At 44.4% G+C, this 17,037-nt stretch overlaps 1 protein-coding gene across 8 annotated transcripts in view; it reads left to right on the top strand.

Annotated features, from left to right (window-relative positions):
- The window catches only part of phf20b (PHD finger protein 20, b), a 91,815-nt gene that overhangs the window by 25,092 nt on the left and 49,686 nt on the right, over window positions 1-17,037 (top strand). For all 8 annotated transcript variants that reach the window (XM_072243473.1, XM_072243501.1, XM_072243484.1 and 5 more), the window contains exons 2-5: window positions 174-275; window positions 5,059-5,230; window positions 11,307-11,391; window positions 16,473-16,561. In XM_072243473.1, the coding sequence (XP_072099574.1) occupies window positions 193-275; window positions 5,059-5,230; window positions 11,307-11,391; window positions 16,473-16,561 (429 nt within the window). In that variant the 5' untranslated portion in view covers window positions 174-192. The remainder of the gene's footprint in view (window positions 1-173; window positions 276-5,058; window positions 5,231-11,306; window positions 11,392-16,472; window positions 16,562-17,037) is intronic.

Here is a 17,037-nt window from a genome sequence, read left to right as displayed (position 1 = left end):
CGGGGAGAAGATTCAAGCAGTGCCAGAGGTCAGAGCTGAGCCCAGGTGCTGGAGCAGAGAGAAAGCAGCTGGAGCTGCCCATACTATAGCTTCTGGTTTGCAGGGACACTATGTGGGGTCTGTTTTGGCACTGGCACATCATTAACTTACAAAGGTTTGTCTGTTCTGTACAGGGAATAAAGTGTGTTGAAGATGTCCAAGAAGCCTCCGAGTAGGCGGGGTATTACGTTTGAAGTGGGCGCTCGCCTCGAGGCACGAGATCGACTTAAGAAATGGTGAGTGTTGTGGGTTGTTCTGCTCAAAACCTAAGGCCTTGCACAAAAGTAAGATTGGCTCCTGTCAGAAAGTAAAGTACTCACTGTGATATATATTTTTTCCCAATCTGCACAGTCAGTTCATCTACCCTGTCTCGACATTCGAAGTTAAAATTTATTTGAATCCTGCTTTGTATGCAGCTGTTCTTCACAAGTGAGAGCTGCATTCAGCATCAGAATTATCACTGCACACACAAAATGCTGGACAAACTCAGCAGGTCAGTCAGTATCTATGGAGAGGAATGAACAGTCAACGTTTCGGGCCGAGACCCTTCATCAGCAGAATTTGCTGAGTTGCTCCAGCATTTTGTGTGTGTTATTCTGGATGTTCCTGTGTTGGTACACCGAGTAAAGGGTATGTCCTGGCTGGTAGGAGTCCTTAACCCTTCAACTCTTTCAGGTTTTAAAGGTTTGATAAATTTCTCTAAGAAACTAAGGCAAGTTGCAGGAGGAGGGGTAAGTAGAAACTGTTTTTGTAGTTTGTAGAGTGTAGGTCAGTGGAATGTGGGTGCAGAATATTAGAGTCAGATCTTTCAATGGTAAAATCAGGAAACACTTGAGAGCACATACATATACACACTGTGGACAGTTGTAAGGTTTCCACAAATAGCATGTCAGTCAATCTTAAATATGAGGTAAACTGAATATTGAAAGGCCAAGATCGAGTGGATGTGGAGAGGATGTTTTCTGTACTGGGGGAGTCCAGGACCAGAGGGCACAGCCTCAGAATACAGGGATCTCCCTTTAGATGAGGAGGAATTTCTTCAGTCAGAGGGGGTTGAATCTGTGGAATTCATTGCCATAGTCAGCTGTAGAGGCCAAGTCATTGGGAATATTTAAAGCAGAGGTTGATAGTAAGGGTGTCGAAGGTTACGGGGAGAAGGCAGGAGAATGGGGTTGAGAGGGGTAATGAATCAGCCATGATGGAATGGCGGAACAGACTCAATGGGCGGAATGGCCTAATTTTGCTCCTGTGTATTATATGCGTTTCTGTTTGTGTTTAGTATACACAATGCAGTGTGTCAGTGAGGTCCTTGTTACATCGAGACTGCTGATTGAGTCATGCATTTCCCCTGGGCAGAAGTTCTCTGAACCTGTTTTTTTTTCAGATTTCTCCTGTCCTTTTCTCTTGATTAGTAAGGGCGCCAGAGGTTGGGGGGGGGGGGGGGAGGCAGAAGAAGGGGCTTGAGAGGGATAATAAATCAGCCATGACTGACTGGTGGAGCAGACTAATTAGGCCGAATGGCCTAATTCTGCTCCTGTGTCTTATGGTCCTATTAACCAAGTCTGCTGCTCAGCTGCACGTTCACAATGGTGTGTGACAGGAACAGTGATTCCTTGTCCCCATCTCTGTGTTAGCATGCAAGGGTGTCCTGGGATTGTGAAATAGTAATGTTATTCAACCAGACGTTTTTACTTTTGAGTCACTGTCTAGTTCTGAACACCAGTGGGACATTGTAAATCGAATTAGTAACTGAATGAGAAGTGGGTGATACTGAAACATTTATTTATGACATTTTATTTCAAAGTTCAAAGTGCCCTTATTATCGAAGTATGTATACCTTTTACAATCTTTTGAGATTCGTCTCCTAACAGGCAGCCACAAAACAAAGGCACACACAAAAAAAAAATATATATATATATAAAAAATAAAACAACCCATAAAAAAAAGAACACCGAACACCTGATGTATAATGAAAAAGAAACCTCATGCAGACAGTAACCACAAGCAAATAGTGTTTCTGAGCTGAAGTCTGCAAAGAGAGTCCTATAGTTCAGCATAGAGCTGAGTAAATGGCGTGGAGCACCGATCTGAACTGGCCTCCACCTCACCTTGGGGCCCCTCCACCCTGACCTTTTCAATCTGACCAATCATTGGGTTCTGCTGCTTAGAGCAGGGATCTGAACCGGCCCATCTCTCGCCTCGGACCTCGAAACCCTGACCTTTTCAATCTGGCTGATCATTAGGTTCTGCAGCTTAGAGCAGGGATCTGAACCAGCCCGTTCCTCACCTCGGACCTCGACACCCTGATCTTTTCAAACTGGCCTGGCGCTTAAATTTCTGTCCATACAGCAAGTTTTGCCGCTTGGAAACGCCAGATTTCACTGCCTTGATTCGGTCTGTAAATCTCTGTCCAAACATTGTGTCCAGTAGCATTGACACACTCTGGGGCCTGGACCCCAGGGCTTCGATTTGGCCTGTGCCTGACCTTTCCCATGCTCTTGTCAACAGGCCCTCCACCTCACCTTGACTTGGTTCTGTCACATCAAATTGCCTGCAGGCCCAAAGGGAAGTTACTGACTATTACTTGCAATGATCGTTTGCATGAAAAAGTGTGGTTAACAAAGTATTAAGTTGCTTTCCTTGTTTTATTAGCTACCAGTCAGATGTTGCTGAGATTCACCAGCGCCACCTTAAACCAGCAGATTTTGTCTACACTAAAGATGATTTATAAGTAAAAGGCAAGCGAGAAGGACTGAGTGCAGGCAGGTTATACTGGACGACAAATTTTTTCAAAAATGTTGCTTCCTCAGACAGTCTTCCTGATTATGATTGAAACATAAGATTATTAAGGGATTGGACATGCTAGAGGCAGGAAACATGTTCCCGATGTTGGGGGAGTCCAGGACCAGAGGCCACAATTTGAGAATAAGAGGTAGGCCATTTAGAATGGAGTTGAGGAAAAACTTTTTCCACCCAGAGAGTTGTGGATCTGTGGAATGCTCTGCCTCAGAAGACAGTGGAGGCCAATTCTCTGGATGCTTTCAAGAAAGAGTTAGATAGAGCTCTTAAAGATAGTGGAGTCAAGGGATATGGGGAGAAGGCAGGAATGGGGTACTGATTGTGAATGATCAGCCATGATCAGTGTGAATGGCGGTGCTGGCTTGAAGGGCCGAATGGTCTACTCCTGCATCTATTGTCTGTTGATAGAGCTCTAAAGAAGACAAATTTGAGAGTTGTACACTTTGATAATAGGTGAACCTTTGAGCCTTTTTAAGCTGAACACAAATATAATTTCAGAGTACTTGTATCAGGTAGGAATTTGGAGAAACAAAAAAATTAACTTTTATTGAATATAATATGTTTAATTGTATAACAGTGCTGATGCTTTGCAATAGTTCAACTAAGCTAAAAGTTTTTGTTGATGATTTTTCTTTGTACTCAGTGTCTGAGGCTTCTCGCTTAAGTGTCCAACAATAATCAGTCAGCACTGATGGATTCCAGTTGCCTTGATATTGTTTCTCCATGACCACAATGTCCTTGTGAAACCTTTCACCGTGCTCATCACTGACAGTGCCAAGATTTGTGGGGAATAAGTCTAAATGGGAATGCAGAAAATATATCTTCAGTAACATTTTGCACTTCATGGTTTTGTCTGCTTGTTGTCAACCAGCTGCGTGTAGTTTGGTGCTCTGTAGTTGTGAAGGAAATTTACAGCAACTTCCTTGAATACCTTCCGTGTGATTTTCTCCAGTCCCACTCGAAGTTCTTTGAATTGCCTGTCATTGATGACCTGTTTGATTTGTGGACCAACAAAAATGCCTTCCTTAACCCTGGCATCAGTTATTCTGATTTGAGTTATGAATTGAAATAACAAATACAGGCAACTTCAAAAAAAATGGTGTGTGGTAGGGAAATTTCATAGTGATTTCCATAATCCCCAGCCCAAAATCCCTAAGATATACCCAAAAGTATTCGGGAAACACAGTCTTTGTTGTCCATTATTATTCACATCAGGTCCAGTGAAACGTGGTGAAATGCATTGTTTGCTTTAACAACCAGCATATCCAAGGACAAGTGTCATCATATGTTGTGGCGCTGGCACAGTGTGCTCAAAATATTCTACAGAACAACACGAAGAGCAACAATAACCAGAAAACATGTTAACAACAGCAAAACAAGCCCATTTCCCACCCACCCACCCACTCACTCACATACGCAGGATCCATCCCTGGGAACTGCTAATTTCTTCATAAGTCAGCAATGTCTGTTTTCTACAGCAACATGTCATATCATTGAACATAGGCTTTCTATCTTCCTTTGGTTTTATAGAACATTCACTCTAGCCCTACCCACACACAGAGAGCTGCTGCTCACTGGATGTTTTGTTTGCTGCACCATTCTCTGTAAACTAGAGATGGTTGTGTGTGGAGTTCAGCAGTTTCTGAGATACTCAAACCACGCCGTCTTGCACCAACAATCATTCCATGGTCAAAGTCACTTAGATCACATTTCTTCCCCATTCCGTTGTTTGGTCTGCACAACAACTAAACCTCTTGACCACGTCTGCATGCTTTTATGCATTGAGATGCTGCCACATGATTGGCTAATTAGATATTTGCATTAATGAGCAGGTGACAGATTTACCTAATAAAGTGGCCACTGAGTGTACATCAGAATACACATCATTTGAGCTAACAGCCAACACACCTAAGGATGTGCTGGGGGCAGCCTGCATGTATCACCATACATTATGTGCCCACAATCCTCGGCAGAGCAGCGCAGAACACAATAGCAGCAGAACAGCCGCAGCAACCCACCCATTCATATATCCAGGCTATCAACAACAGGACAGGGCTCAGGCCTCCAAAATCCAGTCTCTGCCTTCGGCCTTCAACTTATGGACTTCCAATTAACCTTTGGGCTCTGATTTTCCAGTATTGACCCCTGGACTAGCCAGTGACATGCCGAGAATAGGCTAGCACTGACCATGAACTTTGGTTTCCATGTGTTTCCCCACAGGTATACGGCACACATAGAGAAGATTGATTATGAGGAGGGAAAGGTATTGATTCACTTCAAGCGTTGGAACCATCGGTACGATGAGTGGTTCAGCTGGGATAGCGTGTATCTGCGACCCCTGGAAAGACCCCTCCTGCGGAAGGAGGGGGCTAAGCTGGACGAACCAACTGTGGTGAGTTGCTGGTCACTTTCCACTCTGTTCTCCACTGGGGAGAGTCTTACAGCTTTAGTCAAATGTAGGAGGGATTCTCCACAGGAAACACAGAAACATCTCAGAGAATCACTAATGGTAATCGCCAATCAATAAAATATGGAGAAAATGGTGATGGGTTGCACATTGATTTAAAAATCCTTTATTTGCCTTTAGCTCCCATTTATTTCTCCTAGACCAGGAGTTCGCATTGTTTTTCTGCTGTGGACCAGTACCGTTAAGCAAGGGGTTTGTGGACCCCAGGTTAGGAACTCCTGCTCTAGACTGATTAGTGGCAATGAACAAGCTTTCTCCAGTCATCTTTGGCTAGCCGCCATCTCTTTTGTGCAGTGCTCATTGTCTCTACTGTATCGCAGACATTTTACTTGTTTTTCCAGATCGTGATAATGAACTTAATTCTGATTATTTTATTGACGTACAGCGTGGAATAAGCCCTTCGAGCCATGCCGCCCAGCAAACCCCCAATTTAATCCTAGCCTAATCACAGGACAATTTACAGTGACCAATTAACCTATCAACTGGTACATCTTTGTACTCTGGAGGAAAGCGGGGCATTTGGAGGAAACCCACACGGTCACGGGGAGAACGTACAAACTACTTACGGGCGGTGGCAGGAATTGAACCCACGTCACTGGTACAGTAAACCGTTGTGCCAACTGCTATGATACCGTGCTGCTCCAGCTGGAACCCCCCCACTAATTCACCAGTACTCTCCCAGCTCTGTCTATAGCCTTGGAGCCCTCGGAACCTGCCATTCTTCCCAATTGTGCTCCATCTCCTACTCCTCTCTCAAGGTCCCCATTGGGACCTATGCCTTTCAGCAATCATTTCGTCACTGTTGCTACCTTTAGCACGGTTCTCCTCTTTTTGATTTCCCTGAAATGCTTTGGGATCTTTTACCACCTTAAATTACAGAACAAGAGCATTCTGTCCATAAACACGAGATTCTACGGATGAAGGAAATCTAGAGTGATGTGCACGAGGTGCTGAAGAAACTCAGCAGGCCAGGCAGTGTCAGGGGAGGGGTATAAACAGTCGACGTTTTGGGCTGAGACCTTTATCAGGTTGGAAAGGAAAGGGGAAGAAACCAGAATAAGAAGGTGGAGGAGGGGAAGGAAGGTGATAGCAACTTCCTGCCTCTTCGAATGATTCCAGAATCCTCGTGCAGTCCGTCAAGGTGGGGCCATTTTTAACTTCTGGTAGTTTCTCCCCACTCCCCCTTCCCTCGTTTTCCATTTCAAGTCATAATATGGGTGCACAATTTTAAGTTGATTGGTGAAAAGTATAGGGGGAGATGTTGGAGGTAAGTTTATTTTTATTGTGGAGTGTACTGCCAGGGTGGTGGTACAGGCAGATACATTACGGACATTTATGAAACTGTTTGATAGGCTCATGGGTGAATGAAAACTGGTGGTGTTATATTGGATGGAAGGGTTAGGTTGCTCTTGGAGTAGATGAAGGAGTCAGCATGATATTGTTGTCCAGAAGGCCTGTACTGTGCTGCTTTATTCTGTTTTCCCTCCTCACCCTTTTTCTACTCCTCACCTGATGATGAACGCCTTTGAAGGTTCTTGGCTTGTAATGTTGACTCTTTATTCCTTCTCATAGATGCTGCCTGATCTGCCGAGTTTCTCCGGTATTTTGTGTGTTACTCTTTTCCTTACCTGCTCATTGCCTCCGTCTGGTGCCTCTCCTCCTTTCCTTTCTACCACTCCCCTCTTCTAACATATTCTTTCATCTCCAATCCTTTACCTCTTCCATCTATTCCCTTTCAGCTTCTTACTTCATCCCCTCTTCCCCACCCACCCACTTCCCCCTCACCTCGACTCACCTATCAGCTGCCAGCTTGTACTCCTTCCTCTCTCTCACCTAATTATTCTGGCTTCTTTCCTCCTTCCTTTCCAGGCCTGATGAAGGGTCTCAACCTAAAATGTGACTGTTTATTCCCCTCCAGAGATGCTGCTGGCTTGCTGAGTTCCTCCAGCACTGTGTGTGTGTGTTTCTGTGTTGCTCAAGATAATCCAACATCTTCAGCATGTTGTTGCTTTTCCTGCTGTACAGCAGTTTGTCCAAGAGGTGGCGATGTTGTCTATGGGGAAATAAACAGCAACAAGTTGTTAGAGCTGACATTATGTATAAAACAACAGCAGCAAGTTTATCAGTCAGTGCCTTGGAAGCCAAGGACTCGCAGCAAAAGATGTATTTTTCTGTAAAGTCTATGCTTAGTAAGCAGGATCTAATTAAACAGCCAAGAAAATCTGCTGATGCTGGAAATCCAAGTAATACACACGAAATGCTGGAGGAGCTCAGCAGGTCTGGCAGCGTTTGTGGAAAAGCATAAGCAGTCATTGTTTTGGGTTGAGAAATGCTGACTGTTTACTGTTTTCCATAGATGCTGCATGGCCTGCTGAATTCCTCCAGCATTTCGTGTGTATTAGTCTAGTCTAATTAAACAGTGCATTTTCGTATGGGTAAACAGATGGCAGTGTGGAATCTGGAGCGACAAACAATCTGCTAGAGTAACTCAGTAGTTCGAGCAATATCATTGGGGAAAATATTGTTACTGTTTTTGGTCCCGATCCTCCTGACTCCACCCCGTCACAGCCATTCCCTTTGTTCAGAATCAGAATCAGGTTTATAATCACCAGCATGTGACGTGAAATTTGTTAGCTTAGTAGCAGCAGTTCAATGCAATACACAATATAGAAGAAAAAAAAACACAAGATAAATCAATTACAGTATACGTGTATTGAATCGATTAAAGATTGTGCAAAAATCAGAAGTAATGTATATTTTTAAAAAAGTGAGGTGATGTCCAAAGATTCAATGTCCATTTAGGAATCGGATGGCAGAGGGGAAGAAACTGTTCCTGAATCGCTAAGTGTGTGCCTTCAGGCTCCTGTACCTCCTACCTGATGGTAACAGTGAGATATTTGGATTCTCAAAAGGCTTTTGACAAGGTCCCACACAGGAGATTAGTGTGCAAACTTAAAGCACACAGTATTGGGGGTAAGGTATTGATGTGGATAGAGAATTGGTTGGCAGACAGGAAGCAAAGAGTGGGAATAAACGGGACTTTTTCAGAATGGCAGGCAGTAACTAGTGGGGAACCGCAAGGCTCAGTGCTGGGACCCCAGTTGTTTACAATATATATTAATGACTTAGACGAGGGAATTAAATGCAGCATCTCCAAGTTTGCGGATGGTATGAAGCTGGGCGGCAGTGTTAGCTCTGAGGAGGATACTAAGAGGGTGCAGGGTGACTTGGATAAGTTAGGTGAGTGGGCAAATTCATGGCAGATGTAATTTAATGTGGATAAACGTGAGGTTATCCACTTTGGTGGCAAGAACAGGAAAACAGATTGTTATCTGAATGGTGGCCGATTAGGAAAAGGGGAGGTGCAACGAGACCTGGGTGTCATTATACACCAGTCATTGAAAGTGGGCATGCAGGTACAGCAGGCGGTGAAAAAGGCAAATGGTATGCTGGCATTCATAGCAAGAGGATTTGAGCAGGAGCAGGGAGGTAATACTGCAGTTGTACAAGGCCTTGGTGAGACCACACCTGGAGTACTGTGTGCAGTTTTGGTCCCCTAATCTGAGGAAAGACATCCTTACTATAGAGGGAATACAAAGAAGGTTCACCAGATTGAGTCCTGGGATGGCAGGGCTTTCATATGATGAAAGACTGGATGGACTAGGCTTATACTCTCTGGAACTTAGAAGATTGAGGGGGGATCTTATTGAAACGTATAAAATCCTAAAGGGATTGGACAGGCTAGATGCAGGAAGATTGTTCCCAATGTTGGGGAAGTCCAGAACAAGGGGTCACAGTTTGAGGGTAAAGGGGAAGCCTTTTAGGACCGAGATGAGGAAAAACTTCTTCACACAGAGAGTGGTGAATCTGTGGAATTCTCTGCCACAGGAAACAGTTGAGGCCAGTTCATTGGCTATATTTAAGAGGGAGTTAGATATGGCCCTTGTGGCTAAAGGGATCAGGGGGTATGGAGAGAAGGCAGGTACGGGGTTCTGAGTTGGATGATCAGCCATGATCATACTGAATGGCGGTGCAGGCTCGAAGGGCCAAATGGCCTACTCCTGCACCTATTTTCTATGTTTCTATGTAAAAGAGCATGCCCTGGGTGCTGGAGGTCCTTAATAATGGACGCTGCCTTTCTGAGACACCGCTCCTTGAAGATGTCCTGGGTACTTTGTAGGCTAGTACCCAAGATGGAGCCAACTAAATTTACAACCCCTGCAGCTTCTTTCGGTTCTGTGCAGTAGCCCCCCCCGCCCCCATACCAGACAGTGATGTAGCCTGTCAGAATGCTCTCCAAGGTACAACTATAAGTTTTTGAGTGCATTTGTTGACGTACCAAATCTCTTCAAACTCCTAATGGAGTATAGCTGCTGTCTTGCCTTCTTTATAATTACGTCCATATGTTGGGACCAGGTCAGAACCTCAGAGATCTTGACACCCAGGAACTTGAAACTGCTTCCCTCCCCTTTAATGCACATTAAAACATTCCTCGTTTTGATGAAAAGTCATGGGCCTGAAAATTCACTCTGATTCTCTGTCCCTGGATGCTACCTGACCCATAGACCTTCAGGCGTAGGAGCAGAATTAGGCCATTCGTCCCTTGAACCTGCTTTGCTATTCCATCATGGCTGGCTGATTTATTTATTTACTGAGATAGATTGCGGAGTAGGCCTTTCCAGCCCTTCGAGCCATGCCGCCCAGCAATTCCCTGATGTAACCCTAGCCTAATGACGAGCCAATTTACATCTTTGGATTGTGGGAGGAGCCCGGAGCACCCGTAGGAAACCCACTTGGTCACGGGGAGCACGTACAAATGCCTTACAGGCAGCGGCAGGAATTGAACCCTGGTCACCTGTACTGTAAAGCGTTGTGTTAACACTACGCTGCCCTCTCAACCCTATTCTCCTGCCATTTCCCCTAACCCTTTAATGCCCTGTCTAATCAAAAACCTATCACCCTTCACTTTAAATATACCCAATGACTTGGCCTCCACAGCCATCTGCAGCAATGAATTCCACAGATTTGCCTTCTCTGGCAAAATAAGTTCTCCCCGATCTGTGTTCTAAAATGGCATCCTTCTGTTCTGTGGCTGAGTCCTCTGGCCCTAGCCTCACCAAGTCACTTTCTGCCACCCAGTTCTCACCCTCAGAGTATGGGATAAACATCTCCTATTAAAAGGAGATGCTGCTACGTGAGTAACCACTTTTCAAACTAAAAATAGAACCTGCCAGTTTGCAGCTAGCCGTACCATTATCCATTACTGTCACACTGAGGACAAAAATTACAAACAAACAAGAAATTGATGGATCTAACAAAAGCCATAGATAGCTGCCCCCAATTTCTAAAGTGGAAAGATAATGGGCCGTGGTGAACATCTGTGGTTGGTTTTTGCTAAGATATGAAAAGGGAGTTTTTGAAATATCTAGACGCCATGGGTTAAGTGGGGGGGGGGAAGAGCTGAAATGTTTAAGGAGAACATGAGGGGGAGCAACTTCACTCAGAGGGTGGTGAGTGTGTGGAATGAGCTGACAGTGGATGTGGGTTCGATTTCAACATTTAAGAGAGATTTGAATGGGTGGATGGGAGGGGTATGAAAGACTATGGGACTAGAAAGGTTAATATGGACTAGATGGGCCGAAGGGCCTGTCTGTTCTACAGTGTTCTATGGCTATCTGGAATAGGTATCAAAAGGATATATCTTTAGGGAAAACCACCCACAAACAAAATGCAGATGTTGATTGTTAAAAGAGGAGCATATAGTTATAACATATTGAATATAATATTCTTACCAAAACTTTGTTGAAATTCTCAGTAACAAGATAGAGTGCAACTGCAGTCACAACATCCATCACCATCGAGTGTCTCCTGCAACTTGTTTTTATTGCAGTATTGTTTTCTTTAAACTTTTGTATACGCTGTACAAGAGAGTGCAGCTCTCTGTGTTTTTCTTGGCATCAGTGGCAGCACATTTAATCTTGATTGTTTCTCCTGTGTTTAGGAGTTCCGGCCCAGTGAGCAGGTGCTGGCGTGTTGGTCAGATTGCAGGTTTTATCCAGCCAAAGTCATTTCAGTCAACAAGGATGGTAAGTGGGCGAGGTGACGCAGGCCTGTTCCGAGATTCTGCAGCTGCTGGAAATCCAGAGACAGACAGACAGAGACACACACACACACACACACACACACACACACACACACACACACACACACACACACACACACACACACACACACACACACACGCAGCCCTCCCCCCAGTCAGGCAGCATCTATGGAGGGGAATAGCCATCAGTGTTTTGGGCTGAGACCCTGTGTCAGCACTGAAAAGGAACAGGGAAGAAACCATAAAATAAAGCTGAGATCTTGAGTTTAAAGAGTCCTTGAAAGTCTGGCTTCTTTCGCCCTTCCTTTACAGTCTTGATGAAGGTTCCTGGCTTGCAAAGTTGACTGTTTATTTCTCTCCGTAGATATAGCCTGACCTGCTGAGTTCCTTCAGCATTTTGTGTGCGTTACTCTGGAACTGAGGGTTTTTTGTTGCTGAAAGCAGAATGACTTTAAGATGGGAATAGAAGAGAGGGGAAGACAAGGGAGGGGGAATTGCGGGTAATGCAAGAGGAGGACCGAAAGGAAAGGAATTCAGAAGGGTGAGGCAGTTCTTAAAGGGGAGAGGCGGAAATTCTAAGGAAGGAGATTTGGGGTCTTTGCTTCTGAATGTGCCAGGGAGAGGGGAGCAAAGAAAATGAGGCATTTGCTAGAGCCTGGAACGTGCAGATATATGTTGGTTGGATACATGTGAAAGGATAACTAAGTTTATTAGTTCAGTAAGGGTTAAATAAATAAATAAGTTAAATAAGTAAACTAATTAAATAATAAGTTATATAAGAATAACAAGAACCAAATCTTTGTATTGAATGGCATACAGAAACAATTAATGGAACAAACACGCTTATCACCAGCAGAAGATATCTGCTGTCTCTGCATGGTGACATCTTTCTCAAAGTTCAAAGTAAATTTATTATCAAGAGGTATATATCTGTTAACATATTCTACCATGTGATTCATTTTCTTGCTGGCATTTACAGGAAATTTTTAAAAAAATGAAATTTATGAAAACCTATACACAAACGATGACTGATAAACAGCCAATGTGTAAAAGGAGACAATTGTGCAAAAACAATACTGAGATCTTGAGATGAGAGTCTTGGAAAATGAGTCTGCAGGTAGTGGATTCAGCTGAGAGTTGTGATGTGTGAAGTTATCCAAGCTGATTCAGAGACTGTTGGTTGTCGGGTAATAACAGTTCCTGAACCCACCCAGTGGTGTGGCAGCTTTTGTACCAACATAAGACATAGAACGTACAGCACTAGACAGGTTATTGGGTCCACAGTGTTGGTGTCCTCTGTGCTCCATAGACCTCCATTCCCTTTGTGTTCATGTGTTTATCTATAAACAACGTTCTCTCTGATTTTTATTTTACCCCCGCACAGACCAACCATTGCTCTGAGCAGGAAATTTTTCCATAGCTTGAAAACTTCATATGTTTTGTGTTTTTTTTGTAATATGTACGCTATGAATATTTAGAATGAAGATTGAAAAATCACATACTTTTGACTTTATTAATTAAAGTGTATGATGAAATACACTACAACAAAGAAAACCTTTCACATTTTGTAAACTTTTTTCTCGTTTGCCTTCACTTCAGCTGCAGGGCAACAAAGACTATGTGCGCGGGAGCATTGCCGCACGCACACGCAGCTTAGAGGCAACAAAGTCTACAACCCGTTTATACTCCACCAGACTGCCTGCTTTTCATTACTACCTCTGATAACCTATTCCAAGTACCTACCACCCTGATGATTTTTTTAAACCTACCCCTAACGTTACATATAAATTTCCCCACCCCAGCTGTAAAAGCGTGTCCTCATGTGTTTGACATTTCTACCATGGGGAAAGAATTCTGACCGTCCTATCTATGCCTCTCTAATTAAAAAAAACACCTCTGTTAGGTCTCCCGTCAGCCTCTGATGCTCTAGAGAAAACAACCCAAGTTTGTACAATCTTCAAATACCTTCAACTCATTGGGAAGCAGGTGCAGAATCCTGAAGACACCCACTCAGCGATTTAGGAACAGCTTCTTCCCCTCTGCCATCTGATTTCTGAATGGTCATTGAACCCATGATCACTACCTCAATGCATTTTTATCTCTGTTGTTTTGCACTAATTTTAATTATTTAATAGACAAAAGTATATACTGAATGCAATTGAGTTTTCTTCTCTATATTTATTTTTCATGTACAATTTCATTGTACTGCTGCCATAACGTTAACAAATTTCATGACATATGCCGGTGATATTAAATTTGATTCTGATTCTAATCCAGCCAGGCTGGATTAGGGGTTCCTTTAGTGGGGGGGGGGCTTTCAGGGCAGGGAGGGATTAGGATGATAGGGGATGGAGATGGGGAAGCAGTTCTGGGGGAGGGAGCGCCGTGGAGGTTAGGGTTGGGGTAGATTTAGGGGATGGGAGTGAGTGCCTGGCGGGCAGAGAGGGGCCTGGCGGAGAAGTGCTTCTGCACTCTCTCTGCATCCACTCCATACCTGAGTGAGCAGGACTACACTCAATACCTAAAGTTCTCCATAACTGGGTGAGCAGGACTACACGCAATACCTAAAGTTCTTGTGGAGTGAGCCATTGTAGATCTGACTCCAGGTTGTGAGGATCTTCGTTGCTCGCAATGCAACATTGTCATTTCAAGCAGAGTTTGAATCTTGCAGCAGGGGCTGGGGAATTTATACTGTCAATTGCAACACTGAAGAAACTGCTAAGTTGTCATACAACACCTTTTCTGTTCAGTGATCTAATTGTCGATAGTGTGGATTTTTTTTATTTGTTAATTTTTTTGTGGTAATGTTACTTTCTATGTTGTGGGTGAGTTACAGTACTATGCACAATTCTTAGGCACGTATATATTGCTCGGGAGCCTAAGACATTTGCACAGTACTATAGTAATTAGAAATTTTATGTGTTGCACTGCCAGAAAAAAACCCTAAATTTCATGACGTATGTGAGTGATGATAAGCATGATATGAGCCATCATTTCTGTGCAAGCTGAAGAGCAACCAGAGGCAAGAGTAAAGCCACCCACGGGGATTCTGGCACCTGCTCACGACTGACCAGCAGAAACAACTGAAGTTCCCACAGACCACCTTGACACCAGATGTCCTCCTGGTCTCGGACGCAGCAAAACATATCATCCTGCTGGAACTGAGACCAGACGTCCTGCTGGTCTCGGAGGCAGCAAAACATGTCACCCTGCTGGAACTGAGACCAGACGTCCTCCTTGTATCAGGGGTAGCAAAACACCTCACCCTGCTGGAACTGAGACCAGACGTCCTGCTGGTCTCAGAGGCAGCGAAACACATCATCCTGCTGGAACTGAGACCAGACGTCCTCCTGGTCTCAGAGGCAGCGAAACACATCATCCTGCTGGAACTGAGACCAGACGTCCTCCTGGTCTCAGAGGCAGCGAAACACATCACCCTGCTGGAACTGAGACCAGATGTCCTCCTGGTCTCAGAGGCAGCGAAACACATCACCCTGCTGGAACTGAGACCAGACGTCCTGCTGGTCTCGGAGGCAGCAAAGCACATCACCCTGCTGGAACTGAGACCAGATGTCCTGCTGGTCTCGGACGCAGCAAAACACATCATCCTGCTGGAACTGAGACCAGACGTCCTGCTGGTCTCGGAGGCAGCAAAACACATCACTCTGCTGGAGCCGCCAGTGCCGTGGGAGGAGGTCCACGAGAGGAAGCTTGCCAGGGTACGAGGAATTGGCCAGCGACTGTACATGGTAGGGATAGAAGGCAAAGCGCATGGCCGTCGAAGTGGGCAGCCGGGGCTTCACAGAGCCCTCAGTGATTGGGCATCACTGGTACAAGGAGGCAGGGAGCCAATGGCAGCATCACTGAGGCATCAGAGAAATCCTCAAGATGGTTCTGGATGAAGAGAGCCAGTCCATGGGGATCTGCAGCACATGCTACCTGAACACACGTGGTCACTTGATCAACCACAGGTGGTTGCCTGGGTGGGGGTCATTTTCCCTCTAAGGTGTTTGCCATGTACACATCTTTTGCTACTAGCACACAAGGAATTGCACTAAGAACTTGTATTGTGAGGAACGACTTTAGGACCTGGAGGAGCCAGGGAGCTCAGGAACTGCCACCCAAGGCTGCTGCTGAACCCACCATATCGCTGTTCCATGATGGAGGCAGTTAACATATTAAAATTAATGGATCGATAATTCTCAAATCGTGATTATTTCACTCACTGCAAGTTTACATTTACGTTTACTTACTCCTGACTCAGGACTCAGCAGCAGCTGCGGGCGGCAGCTCCTGAGCTCGTCCACTCCCCCGGGTCCAAAAGTCCATCACGATGTAAATTCTTTGTGTGCTAGTAGCGAAAGACGTGTGGACACCTTAGAGGGAGCATTGGTGAGGGTGTCTGATGTTGAAAGACCTAAAATACCCGATGACCTCTGGATACATCACTGATGATATGTTCAGAGCATCGTGAGATGTATTCTTCAAAAGAATTCTGATATGGGTCTTTATTGTGAACTGAGAGTGGGAAGGGGACAGGGAGAGGGGAAGCACTAGAAAGACGATCTATAATGATCAATAAACCATTTGTTTGGAATCAAATGACCATTCCTGGTGTCAGAGCTGGGACTGTCTGTTTACTTGTGTCATAAAGGCACCTAATGTCAGACTTCTGGAATATATTTTATAATTTTAAAAATTTATTTGTAGTAATATTACTTAGTGTTAAGTGAGTTATATGTACTATATTTTGCACATTGGTCTGGAGGAACGTTTCATTTGGTGGTTTATGGTTGAATAATGATAAATTTCAACTTGAACTTGATGTTAAAGGAATTGGTTGTCTTTGTTGATCCTGTTCTCTATGTCTGTGAAGTGGTGTTTTTGGAAGTGACCATCAAGCCAGGAGATTTCCAGGACATTGGGTCGGCTCATCCTGTGAATGACTATAAAACAATGGAATCAGTTAGCATGTAGGAGACAGATGGTGTCTTGCTCTTCTTCAATGTTCTGGTGTTTGGGACATGAGCTGGTCTCTGATCGATTGTAAATTTTGTGTTTCAGCTTCTTACACGGTTGAGTTCTACGATGGAGTTGTTCAGACTGTGAAGAAAATCCACGTCAAGTCCATTCCTAAATCCTCCAGGGAGAAGGTATGTCTCCGGTCCTTGTAAGCCCAACCTCTGCGCGCTGAAAATCATTCACGTGTAAATGTTAACCTTTCTTGAAATGAATGTTAGCATAACAAAACTGGAATATAGTAAAAGCAAGGATGTACGCTGAGGCTTTACATAAACCGCATTTGGCGTACTTTGCAAACAGAAGGAAATCTGCGGATGCTGGAATTTCAAGCAACACGTACTTTGAGCAGTCTTGGGCTCCTTATCTAAGAAAGGATGTTGTGGCATTGATGAGGTTCAAGAGAATGATCCCAGGTATAAAAGAGTTAATGTATGTGGAGAGTTTGGCTCTGTGCCTGTACTCACTGGAGTTTATAAGAATGGGGGGGAGGGGGTCTTATTGAAATCTATCGAATATTGAAAAGCCATAAGACGTAGGAGCAGAATTAGGCCATTCAGCCCATTGGATCTGCTCTGCCATTCTATCATGGCTGATTTATTACCCCTCT

Source organism: Mobula birostris, chromosome 2 (genome assembly GCF_030028105.1).
Source record: "Mobula birostris isolate sMobBir1 chromosome 2, sMobBir1.hap1, whole genome shotgun sequence".
Lineage (NCBI taxonomy): Eukaryota > Metazoa > Chordata > Chondrichthyes > Myliobatiformes > Myliobatidae > Mobula > Mobula birostris.
The sequence above is the reverse complement of the archived record's forward strand: the minus strand, read 5'-3'. Positions and strand labels throughout refer to the sequence as shown.